This window comes from Sinocyclocheilus anshuiensis, unplaced genomic scaffold (genome assembly GCF_001515605.1).
Source record: "Sinocyclocheilus anshuiensis isolate Anshui unplaced genomic scaffold, SAMN03320099.WGS_v1.1 scaffold2547, whole genome shotgun sequence".
Lineage (NCBI taxonomy): Eukaryota > Metazoa > Chordata > Actinopteri > Cypriniformes > Cyprinidae > Sinocyclocheilus > Sinocyclocheilus anshuiensis.
In genome coordinates, this window is record NW_015558692.1 from 17,281 (window position 1) to 38,092 (window position 20,812).

At 35.8% G+C, this 20,812-nt stretch overlaps 1 protein-coding gene across 1 annotated transcript in view; it reads left to right on the top strand.

Annotated features, from left to right (window-relative positions):
- The window catches only part of LOC107681346 (ectonucleotide pyrophosphatase/phosphodiesterase family member 2-like), a 29,538-nt gene extending 9,201 nt beyond the window's left edge, over window positions 1-20,337 (top strand). The window contains exons 3-20 of the mRNA XM_016477623.1: window positions 5,379-5,478; window positions 7,322-7,477; window positions 7,922-8,047; window positions 8,402-8,462; window positions 8,919-9,016; window positions 9,271-9,350; window positions 9,640-9,759; window positions 11,964-12,019; window positions 13,899-13,964; window positions 14,336-14,408; window positions 14,700-14,808; window positions 14,906-15,031; window positions 15,584-15,615; window positions 16,246-16,373; window positions 18,018-18,102; window positions 18,191-18,278; window positions 18,950-19,119; window positions 19,717-20,337. Of these exons, the coding sequence (XP_016333109.1) occupies window positions 5,379-5,478; window positions 7,322-7,477; window positions 7,922-8,047; window positions 8,402-8,462; window positions 8,919-9,016; window positions 9,271-9,350; window positions 9,640-9,759; window positions 11,964-12,019; window positions 13,899-13,964; window positions 14,336-14,408; window positions 14,700-14,808; window positions 14,906-15,031; window positions 15,584-15,615; window positions 16,246-16,373; window positions 18,018-18,102; window positions 18,191-18,278; window positions 18,950-19,119; window positions 19,717-19,794 (1,752 nt within the window). The 3' untranslated portion in view covers window positions 19,795-20,337. The remainder of the gene's footprint in view (window positions 1-5,378; window positions 5,479-7,321; window positions 7,478-7,921; window positions 8,048-8,401; window positions 8,463-8,918; window positions 9,017-9,270; window positions 9,351-9,639; window positions 9,760-11,963; window positions 12,020-13,898; window positions 13,965-14,335; window positions 14,409-14,699; window positions 14,809-14,905; window positions 15,032-15,583; window positions 15,616-16,245; window positions 16,374-18,017; window positions 18,103-18,190; window positions 18,279-18,949; window positions 19,120-19,716) is intronic.
- The last annotated feature ends 475 nt before the right edge of the window (window positions 20,338-20,812 follow it).

The window sequence follows — 20,812 nt, forward strand, 5'->3', positions numbered from 1 at the left end:
AGGTGTGTCCCATCAGGTAATGAAAAGTTCGACACACACTTGTGGTCTTCACACCCACTTGAAGACTTTGGCCAAATACAGGAAATACGTCATTTAAGTAATCAAGTGGTCAAGTGCAAAGACTGCAAGTGTGGGTATTTGGACAAAGTCTTTTAAGGCTGTGTTCCAAATGCCATACTACCATACTACTCTTACTATTTCTGCAGTATGCAGTATGTATGCTGTGCATAGTATGCAAACTTTCTGTATTCATGAAATACCCCGATTACCTACTATATTTGCCAGAATCCGCTAAATATAACTCAAGTGCACTGAAATCTGTACAGAAGCTGTGTTTGGAATGGCATATATTGCAGTATGCAATGTGTATACTGTGAATAGTATGTGAATTTTCTGTATGCATGGAATTCCCGGACTACCTGCTACATTTGCTGAAATTTGATGTATGCATCTGAAGACACTGCATGGGATACTCTGCCTCACGCGCACACTATGCTACTGCATTCATTGGAAACAGCGCATCTGTTCACCGTGCCGTTCGGCGTGAGCACCGGTCCACTGTGGCATATTTTTGCTCATTATGATATTTTTCCGTCGATACTGACGATAGACAAAAGCTCATTCAGGGGCATTTTTTCCCGTATATCTAGAATTGTAAGGGCTGTACTTGCCATCTTCTCTTCGCGCTCTTGCAAACTGGATGCTCTGACTGGCCATAGAATCCTTGTAGCCATGAGAGGTGTGTCCATGTAGATGAGCAAATAAATCTGCATCTTAAGTGGCGTGTGGGGTTATTTAACACAGTAAATGTGACAGTAAACACTGAATCAAAATGGACTATTTACTTACCTATTTATATCCTAATGCACTGTCTTCATCATATTATGGATGATGCGTAGATTGCATGATATTGCAAACATAATAAAATGTTTGTCTTCATAAACTGATCAAAACATAGCACACTACTTCTAAAATGGCTTTCCCACCTGTGTCAGGTAGGCCACACATGTGCTGTGTTCGAAATGCCATACTATCATACTACTCTTACTATTTCTGCAGTATCCAGTATGTATGCTGTGCATAGTATGCAAATTTTCTGTATGCATGTAATACCCGGATGACCTACTATATTCGCCAGAATCTGCTAAATATAACTCAAGTACACTGAAATCAGTACAGAAGCTGTTCGGAATGGCATACTACCATTCTATATTGCAGTATGCTGTGTGTATACTGTAAATAGTATGTGCATTTTCTGTATGCATGGAATGCCCTGATTACCTGCTACATTGGCTGAAATTTGATGTATGCATCTGAAGACGCTGCATGGGATACTGTTTCCCAGAACGCAACACGCTCCATGTGACGTTTCATCTTCAAACGCTTGAGTGAACTGGAGGTGGGGAATAGTAATTATAAATGTAACACTTGTATTTGTAGGTATATACATATACATGTAAACTACAAACTATCGCTGTGTATCTAAAAACAGTATCGTTAGTAGGACATAAATTGTACTTTAATCTCTAACTGACGATAGACAAAAGCTCATTCAGGGGCATTTTTTCCCGTATATCTAGAATTGTAAGGGCTGTACTTGCCATCTTCTCTTCGCGCTCTTGCAAACTGGATGCTCTGACTGGCCATAGAATCCTTGTAGCCATGAGAGGTGTGTCCATGTAGATGAGCAAATAAATCTGCATCTTAAGTGGCGTGTGGCGTTATTTTAACGCGTGGTGGCGTCTGCCGTTAACTTATGGCCTAACGACACTTATTTAACGCCTGGCAGCGTTATGAAAATGGAGTTTTAATATTAGGCTTGTTTGAGATGCACCTTGCCTTGCCTGAAATGTAGGCGAGAGTAGGCGGCTGCAGTGAGGGGAGGAGTGAAATAAGCGCAGGCAAGACGGACAGTTCTGACCTCTAGAAGTGGAGCAGATACCAACGAGATCAAAGGCAGATATCGCGTTATTCTCACTCACGTGCTGTGTTGCTAATAAACATGATATAATTTCAGTTCTGTTGCTCTGGCTGTGTTCGAAATGCCATACTATCATACTACTCTTACTATTTCTGCAGTATCCGGTATGTATGCTGTGCATAGTATGCAAATTTTCTGTATGAATGTAATACCCGGATGACCTACTATATTCGCCAGAATCTGCTAAATATAACTCAAGTACACTGAAATCAGTACAGAAGCTGTTCGGAATGGCATACTACCATTCTATATTGCAGTATGCTGTGTGTATACTGTAAATAGTATGTGCATTTTCTGTATGCATGGAATGCCCTGATTACCTGCTACATTGGCTGAAATTTGATGTATGCATCTGAAGACGCTGCATGGGATACTGTTTCCCAGAACGCAATGCGCTCCATGTGACGTTTCATCTTCAAACGCGTGAGTGAACTGGAGGTGGGGAATAGTAATTATAAATGTAACACTTGTATTTGTACGTATATACATATACATGTAAACGACAAACTATTGCTGTTTATCTAAAAACAATATTGTTAGTAGGACATAAATTGTACTTTAATCTCTACAGCACGTTTCCGATCATCAAATGACGTCACCTTTATCCTTATAGCGCTTTATCCAGTACAGATTCTTTCAAAGATATTAAATAATAATAATATTGCAGCAATATAATATATAAATAAAATGTATAAATAAAAATATTTCAATTATGCAAACAGAATTCAATTCCACTATCAAGCAGTTCTAAAAATAAATGGAGTGTATTACTCTAAGGACAAATTTGTTGGTAGAGGCTATTTACATTAACTCCGCCCACCAATGCCTGGCTGTGATTAACAGCACCGCAAAAGACACTTGCATTTCCGAAGTATCAGTGGCGCAGCAAGTAGAACGTGAGCTGTTTGCTTTTGACGCAGTCGACCCGAGTTCGATCCTGGCTTTTGTCAAACTCATGCTTCTCCTTTTCCCATCACATACCAGATCAGAAAGAAATTTATTTTCAATAAAAATTAAGTAAATATTTGAAAAGTGGAAATAAAACGCCTCAATAATACAGTGTTGGTTATGCTTTAGGTAGGTTTTTGTCCAATAAAATGCCTCAATAATACAGTGTTGTGTATGCTTTAGGTTGGTTTTTGTCCCAATAAAGTGGCATTCGTCTAATACAATTGATATATATATGATAATTTACACTCAATATGTTATTGCATACTGTTTAATAATGTACTACAGTATAGAGGTATACATATCTGCCACCTAACTACTATGTACATGCCTGTTGCTAAAGAAAATGCTGCTATTTTAGTGTAAACAGAATTGATCATTATTTGCACTTAGTGTAACTAGAATATATCGCTTTTTAATATAGGCCTATCGCCAATTAGTGTAACTACCAAAAATATAAATAAAGACAGCTCAGTGTTGATTTAGTTCTGTCCAATATGTAAAGTTAATCAATTATGAAATGAGTTCAATTGGGCAATATAGCATTGTTTACTAGTATGAAGCCTTATTAACAAGCCTTTGTAAAAAGAACAGTTAGCTCATTTGTTTCTAAGGTAACAACCTTGACAGCTGTGCTGAATTAATGTTCAGTGTTTGTCATGTGACAGCACTTAAGCATACTACTCTGAAACATTTATTGCTTATTGTATACTGTTTCACACACTATTCTTTAAAAAGAATAGTAGGCAGTATGCACTGTGTACTGGGCAGTAAGCAGTAAGCAAGTATGCCATTTCGAACACAGCCTAAGAGATGTCGTTATTAGAAATGTAATAAATTTAAATGCATTTTCAAGGCAGGAATAAACACTTTTGCTGCAGCAAAAGTTTGGCAGCAGAAAGAAAATATATGTCTATGCATTTTAAAAGTTGGATATACTAAATCTTATATATATATATATATATATAATTTAAATACGAAGCTTAAAATTAATTGCCAATTCATATTATAATTATATTAATATATTATATGAATTATAAACGATTACAATTAATATAATATCAATATAATAATAAATAAGTAGCTGCAAAAGTCGGGCAATTATGTCTTTGGCTGTAAACTACCGTACTTTAATTTGGAGTGAGAGATACGGGGGAGTGGCTTGGCTTCATTGCATCAGATATATGTCACTTTGCTCACAGCTGTTTGGTCCAGTTTTTCTTTATAGGGATCTCTAACCCAGAACAGGGTAGCCGTGTAGCGTAAGTTACCATGGCGACGAAACCTGCTAAAAACCAACCCACCTAACCGGCTTCGTGCTACAGGCCACTGGTCTCTGTACAAAAGTTTCCACTTTTTGGTTCTTTGTAAAGTTTCACAATGATGTCAAAACATGCAGTATTCAAAGCAGTATGGAATAACCCAGATAATTACACTTAATACCTTAACCTTCATCTCTTCTTTTGTGATCTACTCAGGGGCGTAGCCATCATTTCAGAAGTTCATCCATACATACATACATATAATACGTCCCCCGCGTACGCCCATAGAGCTACTTGATTGTTTGGGGTCCCAGACACCATATGATGTAGTTTTACTAAAACTTGTATTTTCCGTTTCAAATGTTTAAAACCTTTTCTGACCTAATGCAACACAGCAGACATATAATTGAAGGTTTAGCCGTCTGTTTTACCAATTCTGGCCCCAATAAAAACATGTTGCTGAATACAAATCCAAACAGACAAGTACTTACAGTCTGAGAACCAAAAGGGGAATCTTATTGCTAAACATTCAAAGCCTATTATTCATTTTTATTGTGTAAGTAAAATGTCTGCCTTATATTTAAAGTATTTTAGGGGCTATTAATAAAGGAAATGGTCTCTCGGTGAATTTCGTCACAGGTTTGCCAAATATGACGTTAGTTCATGTTTCCTGGTGTGAGGGTGTTGAGGGTAAAATAAACGTGAATATAGTGCCGTAGTTTGAGTACGTACTCAGTGTGGCAGTGAGTCAGGGACCAGACACACATCAACCATGTTGCAGTTGAAATGGGTACGGTATGGTATTTGTATTCATGTAACGCTTATGTATTCTCTTTGTAATGAGGTTTATTCAGTCAACTTTTTATTGCATTTACACATGTAATTAATATGCCTTGACCTACATATATAAATATAAATACATGTTTTGCAGTTTGAAAACCTTTTCTCTTGGTCGCAGACATATAAAAGCTAAAAGTCTGATAAACATAGGCTACTATTGCACTTTCTCTGTCGTATACAGTATGTTGATAAATTTGTGAAATTAACTGACATGCTTTTTTGTAATTATTATAATTTTTTGCAACCTCTAACTAAATTCAGTCAAAGATTGAACGAGGTGCATTTGCTTGATCTGTACCCGTGTATTCTCCGTTATGTGACTTCTCTCACGGTGTGTCTGTATGCAGTTATTCTCCGTTATATATCTTCTCTCGCGGTGCTCTGTGTGTGAGGCTTATGTGGTCAGGCGGTGCGGCAAGGCAGAATCATCGGAGTCTTTCTCAGGATGTAGGTTCATACTTCTTTAATACCAGAATGTTTTTATACTAGAATTTGTGTGCTTAATGTATAAATTATTATACAATTGTAAATTTAAGCTGTATGCAATTAATATATAACAAACATGACTACAGTGGTTGCAGGGCAGAATTTACAACTTCGAACCACTTATTGTATGGGTTTAATAAATCTAAATGTACATTCAGTATGCTAATTAAAAACGTACATATGAAGAAATAAATAACATTTGGTGTTCAGTGACATTATAAGGACTCTATCGCAATATGTTTTAATCTAGAAAAATCTGTTTTATTGTACATGCAGTGGACCCCTCTAGGGGTAACATAACATGGCCAAGAATGTTATACAGAGTTACTACAACTGCTACCAAAGATAACTATATGTACTGCTCTAGCGGCTGTTTCTGTGGGCTGCTATTCATAAGTGGTCTGCCATATTGAATACACAGATCAAGAATGAACTACGAAGTGGCAGAAACTGAGTGTCATTGTAAAGTCCAAGACCATTGGCTGTATTGGGGTATTTACTAAACAGTAAAACTTAAATACAAACTTACTGAGTACACCTTAAATTGATAGAAATTTGATAGAAATTAATAGAAAATGTAATCAACAGTGATTATATTTTTGTAATATTGTGTAGAGTGGATTGTGATTGGTCTTTTCTTAGTTGCGCCACCATTTGTAGTGCTGAAAAATAATTAGCATTTTGAACTTTTTAGAATGAAGCGTTTTGATTAATCAGTAAAATAAGTTCTTTCATAAAGACTTCCAAATTTACAAAAAAAAAAAGCACAGAAGCCCCAGAATTCTTGTTTGATGTATGACTGTGTAATTTGTAATGAGGAACAAAAAATTAAAGTCTTTTCAAGTACTGTTATGACCATTTTAATCACAAACTGTTGCATGAATGTTATGAAAAATGTTAAGCATAATTGTTTAAAACCTTGTTTCTTCCTAGATTTAACACTTTTTTTTTCAAATTCGGTGTATGCACATATTGTTACAAAATTTACTGATTAAATGTTTACTAGTTAATGTGCATTCAGATAATAACAATATTTGTTATATGTGATAATAAAAATATTAGAAATTTAGTTCGAAAGGTCTTGAAATGTATTAAATGTACATTTATGATGGTGTGTTAAATACATGCATGTAATAACTTTATGTCTCCAGACCATGTGAAATTATAGAGGTTTCACATTAGTTTGATTTGAGTTGGTTTTTCTGTGTATCTTGGACGACAGCACTGTGTATTTGGTCCATTTATGTACATAAGGCCAATTCAACTGATGCCATTCTAAACATGTCAAGGCTGTTTCTGCAACCTAATTTATATAATTTAGTCGAGCTTGGACAAAAGAAGAGCATTTGACCTAGCTTGATCCATCATTCAATGATTCATTGTTCATGCTAGAATTTAATATCATTATATCATTTGTTCGTTTTTTTTTTTTTGTGTTAGTTTTATGTTATGTAATTCAGTGATCATGTCAGTTCACATAGATTGGTAGTAGTGATGTGCAAGGAACATTTAACAAAATGTTTCACTTTCTGTTGCTCTCTCAGCTGGTGATCGAAAATGAAAGAAATATTTGCTTTGCTCTACCCTAAGTCAATATTGAGATATGCAGAGAACATTTTACAGGCGGGAATGATTGAACTGCATACATGTGACTTAAGCTTCAGGGCAGAGCACATACGAATGTTTGCACAAGCATAACAAGCTTTGTATTTTGGTGATGTGTGTTTTTAGATTTAAAATATCTCTTTAATCTGTATGTTCTATGTCTCTTCTCTCTTTCTTAAACTTTATCCGGTCCCCGAAGTTCTCTCTGACCACCCTTTTAACAGCCTGTCAGGTTCCTGCAAAAACAGGTGCTTTGAACTAGTGGAAAGTGAACCCCCAAACTGTCGCTGTGACAACCTGTGTAAAACATACAATACTTGTTGCTCAGACTTTGATGAGCACTGCCTGAAAACAGGTAAGACCTATCTACATTTGTTTTTCCTTTCATTTTGGAGATACACAAAGTCTGAGACTTTATGATGTAAAATGAATTAGAAGTATTTAAGATTTTGCACTGTTAGGTCACTAATGAAATTGTGATATTGATGGTCATGTTACATCTGCGTCACAATGCTCTTTGGAACATTCTCAAATCATGCTGATAACATGTATTAGGTTTTCCACAAACTTGAGGCGTACCAAATACTAAGAAATTTTCAAAGTCTTGTTTTATCAAATTCATGATTCTCAAATTAATGTAGCATTTTTTTCTTTTTGACCCCACTGTACTTTTTGTCTTTGTCTAAATGACAGACGTCCCTCAAATTGCTTGTGCCAGGCTGCTGTAACAGTTTCCTTTAATTTCGCATTGCTTTGGTTTTGTCTACAGGAAATGTTGTTTCATTTTTTGTGCCCTTAGTGGGGGGCTTTGAGTGCAGTAAAGAGCGCTGTGGTGAAACTCGTAATGAACAGCATGCCTGTCACTGCTCAGAGGACTGCATGGCCAAAGGAGACTGCTGTACCAACTACAAGTCTCTCTGCAAAGGTAGGAGGCTTTCAGAGTGTTTCTACAAACTTGCATTTCATTTTAATGTAATTCGCAGAATGTTTAGCAGAAATAGTTTAATCTGGTGGAGTACTCTTTTTGATTCAAAAGTGCCAATCACCCATAGCTGTTATTTTTGATCCAGACTGTGCATCATGGATACAGTATTTTAATAATTTCCCATCAAGTTCTTAAGACTTTTTTGCCAAACCACTACAGTTATAAAAAGGTGGGGTTTGGCATGTTTGTGTGTAACTGTAGAGCAAGAGCACTGTATTGCCTCAACATCAGACATGTTTGCATGTGTATGAATGTCACCTTGTGCTTTATTGACTGACTTCCTCCCTGTATTAGGTGATGTTCCCTGGTTGCAGGAAGAGTGTGAAGAGATTAAAAACCACGAGTGTCCAGCCGGATGAGAGACATCACTGAATGGGCTCCCCATCCATCCCACCTTTTATATTCACCACTAAGTCCACAACACTTATATCTTAGGTCACAGCTGTACTTAACATACTAGAAGATAGGGAATTGTTTTTTTTTGTGTTTTTTTTTTTTAATGCTGTAAAGTGCTGAATGATGGCAAACACTGTGGAGTTAAAAGATGGATATTGGGCTTCTGTGTGACCAAACACCTATCTGGGAGGACTGGGTGGTTTGCATAACAGTTAATGTTAATGCATGCACATTAAGTGTGACTTTTTGAGCCTAATCATATGAATGGTGCCTATGGAAGGCTTGAAGGCTGTTATAAAAAGAATAGTAAAATTAAAGACTTGCCTGTCCACTACAAATGAGGACAAATTTTAGCAACAAATATTAATTTCATTTTGTTTGTAATTGGTGTACTAATGTTTCTTTCTATGTATAGGTTTGTTCGGCCGCCTGTCATCATGCTGTCTGTTGATGGCTTTCGTGCATCTTACATGAAAAGAGGAAGCATGGTGATCCCCAATATCGAGAAACTCAGTAAGACTTATGTCTTGTAATAAAAATGTTTTAAAAAACTGGCCAATCACTGGCCAACAGTCTACAGCAGTTTATTTTGCAATTGAGTTTGCATGTGGTAAACATAGGATCTCAGACAAAGTAAACTTTGGGCACATTCTTGTTCAGAGAACATGTTCATGTATTCCATGTGTGCTAAATTACCTAATTAATTGTACTAAACTGATGCCTTTGACTGATTCTAATAAAGACTTATTTTCTAATTTCTCTTGTAGGATCATGTGGAACACATGCACCATACATGAGACCTGTGTACCCCACCAAAACCTACCCAAATTTGTATACAATTACAACAGTATGTATTAAGTTGGTGTACTTTATGTTACATTTTTGCTTATAAGTGTAAATACCCCTTGCAGAATCTGCTAGATGTTTATCTTTAAAAAAAGAAAAATGAGGGGGGGAAATGCATTTTGTTTTTTGTTGCAGTTTTTCTGGTAGGATTCAAGTTCTACAAGGGGGATGTTCATTTAGGACTTAGGATAAAACTTAGGATAAGCACTTGTATATGATAATATTATTTCTGTTGCCTCTTAAACCGTTTGCTTTGAACATATTTCTTTTGTTTTTTTCTTTGCTTTAAGGGGCTTTATCCTGAGTCGCATGGAATTGTGGGTAACTCCATGCATGATCCTGGTTTTGGTGCCAACTTTAACATTCGAGGGAAAGAAAAGCTCAACCATCAATGGTGGGGAGGACAACCTGTGAGTTGCCCTTCCATACCTTTTTTAACATGCTTATGTATTTCTCTTTGCTGGTTTTTTTTCTGATGCATTCATAATCATATCTTTTTCAGGTGTCTCTATGGCTCATTTTATGTGTGCGCTTAAGTGCTTAATTTATGTTTTAATTTCTTATTATTATGGTATAGTATTTCTTTGTAATGTAGAACAATGTTACAAATAACATTCTTTCTCAGCCCTGAAACTCAAACCATTTTCTCTCTGTATATACTTAAAGAGTAATTAAAATAATATCATAAACCTGTGATTAGTTGACTAATAGCTTAAATGAACGACTACTAGTCGGCTAGGAAAATCTTTTGTCAGGGGCAGCCCTAGTTCTATAAGAATAATAAAAAACAATCTATAGAACTTATTTTGGACCCATATAATTTCTTTGTGTGACAAACAGGCTGAAATTTAAAGTTTTTTTCTGCATCATGGTAGAAAAATAAATAATATTTTTTTCAAGCAACATACAGTATAATTTGCAATATTTAATTATATATTAGATGTTTTACCAGAGTGTATATATATATATATATATATATACATACATGTATGCATATTTCTCTCATCATGTACTCACCTTCCATATAGGGCTGCCTCATAATAGTTGACTAAACATTAGTCAACAGAAGAGGCTTGGTCGACTACATTTTCATTAGTTGGTTAGTTGCAGAAAAAAAAAACTCCACAAGATTTGATAAAGTGACGCAGTCAGTAGCCGAGTGTTTGTTAATACTTCTGGTCTGGCTAATAATTATGTCCGGAAGAAAATCGAAAATGGGGATAAAATATGACCTCCAAAAGGTTGCCAAACTTTGCAGGTAAACATTGGTCTATCGTTCATCGACAACGAAAATGTTTTATCATCAAAAACATGTTAGTGAGTAGTAGCCTAATGTTAGCTATGGCCGCTCATTTTAACATTAAGGTTAACTTAGATAAATGTGCACTATTAGATTAGGCGCTTATCCAAGTTTGCGTGCGGAGTGTGGCAGTTAAATCATACTGAAATAATATGAGAAAACTGAGATCAGAATTCAGAGGAAAATAAAAGTATTGATATAGTTATATTCTAATTGCACACGTTGTAGTGTTTCAGTTTGCTTTTATAAATTTTATATATATTTATATATACTTAAAGAGTAATTAAAATAATATCATAAACCTGTGATTAGTTGACTAATAGCTTAAATGAACGACTACTAGTCGGCTAGGAAAATCTTTTGTCAGGGGCAGCCCTAGTTCTATAAGAATAATAAAAAACAATCTATAGAACTTATTTTGGACCCATATAATTTCTTTGTGTGACAAACAGGCTGAAATTTAAAGTTTTTTTCTGCATCATGGTAGAAAAATAAATAATATTTTTTTCAAGCAACATACAGTATAATTTGCAATATTTAATTATATATTAGATGTTTTACCAGAGTGTATATATATATATATATATATATACATACATGTATGCATATTTCTCTGACATGTACCTTTTTCCAGGGATAATAGACTTTGTACACATGACAGCCAGTGCTCTCTGGTATTCTTGACATCAAATCTAGCTTTGAATTTGAAATATACTCAAACTTCAACTGTAAAAGGTCAATCCAGTGATACTCATGTACATATATGTAGACTACTTTGAGCCATATTCATGTCACCATTTTAAACTGTGAACCATTGTCTTGGTGAGAGATAAGAGATTATAACTAGTACCTCAGTGGCACAGTATTTTGAAACTGCAAGCAGTGGATCATGTTCATAATGTCAGTGAGTTTTTTTAGATCTTGTGCAAGCCACATGAAAACAAAGGGGACATCTCCAACACATCTGTCAACTATTAACCCAACAGCTGGAGCCAATTTTCAGGTTTCACTGAACTTTATTTCTTCTGGCTGATTCTATACCTCACGGACTGAGCTGTGACAGTAAATGAGGCCATCATAGATGGAACTTACCCAGTCTCGTCTCGGCAGTTTTGCCAAAACACTTGTGAAAATTACCCAACACATAGAACGATTGTCTCTCATTTGTGAATTGTGATCCCTACAATTTGTTTAGTTCAGTAATATGATATATAAAGTGAGAGATAGACTGTTTTCTTAGGTATATGACTTTTTTCCACAGAAGACACAGAACAACACGTTTTGTTTGATAACTTTTATTCCTTCCATTTCTAGATCTGGATAACAGCAGTGAAACAAGGAATAAAGGCTGGTACATTTTTCTGGCCAGTGTAAGTCAACATGATCCAAAGTCAAATGCAAACAATGTCTTTTTCAAGGTCATATTTAACTTAATTCTGTAACATGGTTAATCAAATAACTTGTCTGTACCGTTTATGTTATGGACATGAGCGGTACCTCAAATTGTGTGGTTTATTGAGGAGAGGTGTGCCATTTCATGATTTTAGCCTGGTGGATGTTTAAATGTATGAAAAAAATCCCATAAACTTATAATGAATGAGAACTTATATCTAGGGACCATAATGTCATGGAGACTTGGGAGGTGGGCATGTGTGCCAGTAAAGCAAACTCCCACAACACCCTAGAAACCACAAAGCAATGACATGTGAAATTTTGCACAGGCAAACCACTCATAAGCACCACTCATATTTTCTTAAAAGAACATGAAAATCTAATTATACAGCTGAAAAAAGTACTTCAAGCCTAAATTGCAAGTTAATGGCAAGATTTCATAAAACAGAGGAAATCACGTGAATGTTTTTGTTCTGATGTGCTCTCTGGCAAGTCCTGGACTTGCCTGGGACTGAAACACAAAGGTCCCCTCCTCACAGAGGGCCTTCAGACTGCTTTTTTTTTCACTTGGACTTAGACAGAGACAGCTTGAACTGTTTTGCTAGTAATTTGTGAGAAAAGGTCCTATGTACAAGCAAGGCGCTTGTCAACTGCATACCAAATTCAGCACAGTGGAAGGGCAAAGCACCTTTATGGCGCTTTTCCACTGCATGGTACGGCAAGGTACGGCTCGGTATGGTTCATTTTTGGGGGGTTTTCCACTGGGTACAGTACCTGGTACCTGGTACTTTTTTTAGTACCACTTCGGTTGGGGTTCCAAGTGAACCGTACCGTTACCAAAACATGACATGTAAACTCTGCTGATCACGGATTGGCCGGAGAGAATAGTCACTACCTATATACACTATATAGTCACTACCACTATAGTCACTGAACTTGTGACACAAACACAAAAGAACCGCTAGATTTAAATCAGCACAGCCAGCGAAGGACCGAACACAACTGTTTTGAACGAGCGCACATTTTTTTTAACAACCAAAAAGTTTTGTTGTCTGTTGCGGAAGTACAGACGTTCCTCTCGTTGATAGCAGAGGAGCGGATCCAGCAAGAGCTTGATGGGGCGACGCGGAATGAAAAAGTTTTTTTTAGAAGTCGTGATAGTAGTGGCGGCGCAACTATAACGGCATGTGAATAATCCCGCCCACTCTAAAGTGGTACTGAACTGCAGTGGAAACGCAAACCATGCCGAGCCGAACCATGCCGTGCCGTACCGAGCCGAGTCATACCACGCAGTGGAAAAGTGCCATAGAGCTACTTCCTTTGGCCTCAAACATTGAGGAAATTAAATTTGCCATTCTTATCTGAGCCCATAGGTTGAGGAGGCCTGAACTTAGTGCATGAATTTACGTAATGTTGATACAACTGGACAGGAGGTCAGGAAAAGGTGGTAGTGGAGAAAGGGTTTCCTGTAGAGATTGATTGAGATAATCTTTCTTGCTCCCTAATCTCTCGATACCCTACATAAACACTCAAAGACTCTTAACCACATACATACGTACATACAGGTGCATCTCAATAAATTAGAATGTCGTGGAAAAGTTCATTTATTTCAGTAATTCAACTCAAATCAATTTGAGTTGAATTACTGAAATAAATGAACTTTTCCACGACATTCTAATTTATTGAGATGCACCTGTATGTACTCTGCTGGCCTTAAACTTACAGGTTTGCCTAATTGTACTGCCCTGCTGACACCTTTTTCAGAAAATGTCAGCTATATACACTTTGCTATATATTTCAGCTATATACAAAGTATATATGTGTATGTACCAGTTCTAATGTGTGGTGCATTAACAGTGTCATTCCATTGGAAAGGAGAGTTCTGACCATGTTGCAGTGGCTTCACCTTCCGGATGCGGAGAGGTCTGTATGTAATAAACACCCCCAAAATGCCTTGTGAACATTCATTATTGTTTGAACAATTCATTTAAAAAGTTCAGAATGACCGTAAACTCCCTCTCATTAATTTTTTTACTCCACAAAATTCAGAGCTCTGTATTTTATAGTGAATGTGACATGAAACTTTGCCTACAGAAAAATATTGCTCCATGTATTTATTTTTTTAGGTTCATGGAGTTATCTTAACTGTCATGTTATTAGTTTTTATTTGCTTTAAGGTTAGACTTTGCCTTATAGTAACTTTGACCTTACAGCAGTACTGTCACTGTGTGTTTGTTTTTTGTAGATTTTTATTTTTTTTGGTTAAAATGTAACAGGTGTCTGTGTGTTTGCAGGCCATATGTTTATGCAATGCATTCTGAACAGCTGGATTCCTATGGCCACAAACTAGGACCCCACAGCACTGAGGTAAGCAGAGTCTACAGGAAACATTCTAATAGTTTAGAAGACCAGCTGACTGGCCTTGTCTCACCTGCTGCAGTCACATACATACTCACATAAACATATATGATCATGCTGCAAATGTAACAGTAATGCAAACAAAATCTCAGCCCAAATACAGACTCACTGCAAAAACTGCTTACATTCACTTTCCATAGTGTGTGAATTCAAATTTGCTTCAAGCAAATTTGAAGACTGTTGGTGTTGCTGGTGTATCTTTGACATTGAGCATTACACAGATGTTGTTTCATTCTACAGCTTGACAGTGCACTGAAGGACATTGATAAGGTGATTGGACAGCTAATGAATGGCCTGAAACAGATGAAACTGCACCGTTGTGTCAATATCATCTTGGTTGGAGACCATGGTACCACATTTAGAAATCCTTGTTTGGGGTTTCTATGGGTGATACAATTTTATTTGTAGATCAATTGTAAATATTTTATATATTTTTTCTTCTTCAGGCATGGAGGAAGCTCATTGTGACCGCACAGAGTTCCTGAGCTCTTACATGTCCAACACTGAGGACATCATCCTAATTCCTGGCTCACTGGGAAGAATCCGAGCCCGAAATCCAAACAACTCTAAATGTTAGTAATTAAAAGCAGAATGAGAGTTCTGGCCTGCCCTGGCCTAGTTGTATCAGAAATCACAAGATTTTGTTAACAGGAAATACAGTATTGCTATGCGTTTGTAAATATATTCTTAGTGTTCTAACAACCTGGGTTGATCCACATCAAAATAATCTGACAAATTGAGAAAATATTTTTGTCCCTTAAAATCTTTTTTTTTTTTACTAATTTTGTTACATTTCAAGGTTGTTGTTGTTTTTACTAATTTTGTTACATTTCAAGTTTTTTTAAGTCAACATGAAACCAAATTTACATTTGGTTACACAATCAGCATTAGTCCTTAGAAAAGCTTAATTTTTCATGAAAATGCAATACTTCATGTGCCTAAAGAACTTTCCCTTTTTGGCTGATGTGTGAGTTAATTAAATGTCACATTACAAGAGAAAAATGTGTTGAGAGCATGTGACTTAGTGAGGACATTAGAATAGAGTACAGTGCACTATTTATAGAAATTAATTTGTTTTAAAAGTATCAGGCATCAAAACAATTGAATTTTTTTTTTCTCTCTAGATGATGCAAAAGCAATTGTAGCAAACCTTACGGTGAGTGACTTTCTCTAAAATACTTTATAATAGTATACTTTTGTAAATTTACATTATACTTTACTAAGCCTTTTTATAAGAAAACACTTTCTGTTTGTCAAAATTAAGAGAGACTCCATACTTAACGTGAAGACCTACACCTGTGGTTACTCTGTCACTACACCTCTGTGAACTTGAGCAGAACTGACTTCATACATCCACTCAAAAGTTGGATAAAACTCTTTGCAAAAAAATAGTTCCCAAAAACAAAGTTAGTTCTGAGGAAAGTCTAACATTATTTATGTGACTTTAGTCTCAAATAGTCTCTAAATATATTTTGGGACTACTGTATATTGATTAATTAAATGGTTTAATTTAAAATGTACTCTGGTAATTTCAGTACAGAATGCACCGTTCTTCTTCACCAAACATGAAGCTTGGTTCCCTTTCATGGGAACTTCGAACTGCGTCCTCTAGGGGTCGCTATGGGGAACGCCTCGTCGTGACCCGTGTCTGAAGCATACATTGAAAAAACACCAACTCGTTGGCCGGCGACAGCCATGACGTCACTACCGGTACGACTATAGTATAAATAGGCGCCGGGAGCACACATCCATGGTTACATAAGTAACCTGAGACGTTCTCCTACAGTGTAAAAAGCCAGATCAGCACTTCAAACCATACTTGAAGCAGCATCTTCCCAAACGTTTGCATTATGCCAACAACCACAGAATTGAGGAGGTTCACTTGATGGTTGAGAGGAAATGGCACATAGCACGGTAAATTACCTATCACATAATTACATTTCAGTCTTTATGGTTAAAATGTCCAAATGTATCACATTTCTTGATTGATAGAGATGCCTAAACCTACTATGCAAAAATTATTTTCTTAAAGAGTGCTTTTGTTTTATTTTCTAGTAAAAATATCTAAACATCCATAAAACAAGATAAACATTAGTTAACACATTAGGTATCATTAAAAGAAAAACAATGAACAACATTTTTTACGGCACTGATTAATCAAGTTTAATGTTAATTTAAATAAATAATAATGTTCATTGTTATTTCATATTAGTTAATAATACATTCACTAATATTAAGTTAAAAAGATATTAATGTGGAAATCAAATGAACCTGGATTGATATTGTTCATTGCTACACACAGTTCATGATACCTAATGCATTAACCTTATTGTAAACTGTTACCATTTTGTCTTATTTTAAGCATGCACCTCACTAAATGTTATTAGATTTCTGCTTAAGAAAAAAATGTGCCTAATTCAAGATATATTCTCTGAAAATAAGTATTAATATCAGTTTTGTGAGTGATTTAGATTTGTCTTGTTTTAAGGTTGTTCAGATATTTTGCTGTTGAAAAACAATACAAAAATACTAACAAAGGAAATTATTATTTTTCTAAATAAATTAATTAAAATAATTTCCTTTGTCCATATTTTTTTAAATATTTATTTTTACAGAGTACTATGTTACGCAATGGAAGTACCTTTTCAGTTTTTACCTTTTCCTTAGATGCTTCTAATGACACCGTAGTCCCTAGTATGCTCGTTTGATACTGAAATGGGAAGCTATAAACTCTATAAACAAAAAAAGAAAAACGATGAGGTCACTGTAATTGGCCAATAGCTTACAACGCTTCCACCATAGATGTGGATGCAGAAACAGAGAGGCAGGTCCAGAAACGGTTCCTCACAGCAGGGTTGAGACAACTTCCTCTGTTTGGTTTGGCTGACGGTAGAGCCCCAAATGAAAGCAAGCATTGAGGCAGACTGGTGGAGATATAGTCCTGTCTAATCGGTGGTTCCAAAGTCATGAAGTGAAATACTTTATAGATTGGGCAGTCTTACATAGCCTGTAGGTCTTTGCATTAAGCAGAACGTTAAATTAACTAGTCAGGTTTTAAGAAATGAAATAAAATATTTATGAGCAGTCTCTCATTTGTTATTTGAAGATGCTGCATGGGATGAACACTTATTGCTGGAATCCCTGGATTTACTGTAGTGTATTCTTTCCACTGAGTAAAAATGAAGAGTTCACAGCCGGGTGATTACTGAGGTTTAGTGTACTTAAGTCATTTGGCTCTGCCACATAGCTTCACCCAGCATGTTCAGTGACTTTTAAATACTGATTTATTCTAAGGAATTTAAACATTGGACTTTTATGTTTAGTATTTAAGCATGTCATCTACAAATACTAACTTGTCGTTAACAAGTCATTGACTTGTTAACAACAAGTCATTGCTCTAATAAATAAATATTTGAGACAAATTCTTATGTAGGATTGGGAAGAAAACAAGGTTTAATGTTTATATAGTTGAAAAATTGCTCCATGTCTCCCCCGAATGTTTTTCTTTGAGATGAAGAACCCGCAGTTACCTAATTATGTTGTGTCTCTCTGATTCAGGAAGTTCCATGAATCAAAAAGGAATCATGGGAAATGTGGGTTTGCTGGTGATCACGGATATGACAATAAAATCAACAGCATGCAGGTTTGTGTTTGAATTTTCATAGATATAATTGAAAATGTTGTGTTAAACTTTGTGGTACTTTAGTGACTTACTTTCATCTACTTTTCAGACCATTTTCCTTGGATATGGACCATCTTTCAAATTCAAGACAAAAATTCCACCATTTGAGAATATTGAGCTTTATAATGTCATGTGTGGTGAGAAAATCTTTATTTTTTCATTCTGTAGTAATCCTGATTACAGCATTAATTTTGAGTTTCAGTGCAAAAGCACTTATCTCTATTCATAGTTTTGCATAATGTAAACTCCCCAAAGTATAGAAAATACGCCAAGTTAACCACCATAGAAAAACTTGAGCTTTACAGTCGCTTGACATCTTTGCAAAATGTAAAGTATAGTTGTAAATAAATTAAATTTGAGCAGGACAGGCTATAAGGGATTTGGTTCAATAATAAATACAAAAACGCATACAGCACCATGCTGCTTCATTTATTACCCATAATGATCTTATTTCTGCTTGCACACTGTGTCTTTATATTAATCAATGTATTAATGCATTAGTGGCATAGAGAGTAAAGTGTGCATGTGACCCCTTCTGTCTAGCATCAGGGATCAGTTAGGTATGATATGAATTGATTAAAAGCAGATGATTTAATATAAATGTAATTAAAGTTCAAATAAATTCCTTTCTATTTCGAAAATAAAAAATTGTTTCCCAAAGGTGAAGAGCTTGAAAATAAAAAATACCGACAACAAATATGTAAAAGTTGTTCAATACCATAAAAATGCATACTTGGCAACTCTAATAACTTGATTGTTTAATGCTTTACAGTGTGCACATAAGATCTTTTGCCTCCATGTTTCCCAGATCTCCTTGGCTTGAAGCTTGCCCCTAATAATGGTACCCATGGTAGCCTTAACCAGCTCTTGAGGGCCCCTGTACACATACCCAGCATGCCTGAAGAAGTGTCCAAGCCAAACCCTGCAGGACCAGTCACAGCTCTTAATGATGACCTGGGCTGCACCTGTGAAGACAAGGTCAGCGATAGAGTATTTTCAGATCGTAATAAATCTTCTTACATGTCTATTAGAAAATGTTTACTCTGAACACTTATAATAATAGGTTTGCTAAGGTGAAAATTACTGCTATTACCGTTGTTCATACTTAAATAATATTTAGTTTTGATGTGTAACTCAACACTTTTAATTTTCATCTGGCGGGCAATAAAACAAGCTAATAACTACTCAAACAGTTTCACTGAAGTAGGGACCCACATCTTATACTGGGACCACATGGGAACCACTCAGCAGTGTGCTAGCAACCACCTAGAGCACCAGTGCAATCACATAGCAACCATGGGCAAGCACTAATTTCTTGAGAAATTATATTGTGCACCATTTTATGATTGCAGTTTTAATGAAGAGGTGGATGACTAGATTCTAAAGTCTTTACTGTTACATCTTACATAATATCACAGTTCAATTTTAATTGACAAACCCTCATAAAATCTCATAAAGTCTTTGCTTCATGTGCATGTACACATGCTTTTATCAGTTATCACTGTTGCATGCTTTAATGTCTGTAGAAAGTTGAAAGTTGAAAGTTGAAAGTTGGATGCCATTGCTTTTCTCTAGAAATGCCTAAATCAGGGGTTTTCAAAGAGTTCTCGGAGCCTCCCCAGCACTGCAAATGGAGTACTCTACAATTCATAGTTATAGGAATTCCCAACTGGAGGGCAAAACAAAGCTGTCCTCCAATGAATGGCATTCATTTTTACCAAGTTTGTACTAAGAACTAATGTAGTTAGACAGTGATATTAAAAGACCAAACTCAGTATATACTTCATTGATGATGTGAACTATATGCAGGTGAACAGATTCACCCAGAATATGAACACAACGCACTAAATTGCACGTTAAGCATTTTCGCATAGAAAACCATTATAAAGAAAATGCCTAATGTGGCTTAATACATTAAGACGTTTGTTCATATTCTGGGCTCATCTGCTTGCCTGTATATAAGCTATATTTTGAATTTGATCATTTAATAACTCTTAATACATTAAACCATGTCATGCATTTTTCATGTTAAGTGTTTTAGAATGTCACATTTTTTAGTGATTTTTTATTGATAACTGCAGGTGCAGTTTGTTTACATATCACATAATCATCAATGAACTGACTTTAACTTGAAAAATGACTGCTTACAGTGGCAAACTATTTTCCTGTTTGCCACTGTAAAGCTGCTCTGACGCTATCTTTATTGTATAAAGCACTATACAAACAAATTATATATATATATATATATTTCATGGTCTGTCTGAATACTGGATTCTGATTGGCTGGCAGGTATGCAGTAAAACCGTTTAATGCACAGGTAGTTCCAAGTCAGTTTAATCACCGTTCTATATTAATGCGCTGCTTTAATTGATGCACACTAACCAACACACATCACTCGCGCGCGCGCACACACACACACACACACACACACACAGAGAGAGAGAGAGAGATCGCTGATTCACACACACACATAAACTTGTTGTCTACGCTTCCCTGTGATTTTTATTAATAAAATAGCCTAGATACTAGATCGCTACATAATATTCCCCAGCAACGAGGTGATAAAATCGCTGTTTTTGAAGTAACGCTGTTTGTAGAGAGACGCACAGACGCAGCATACACACAACTGTCATCTCTCACTCTCTCTCTCTCTTGATAGATCGATAGATAA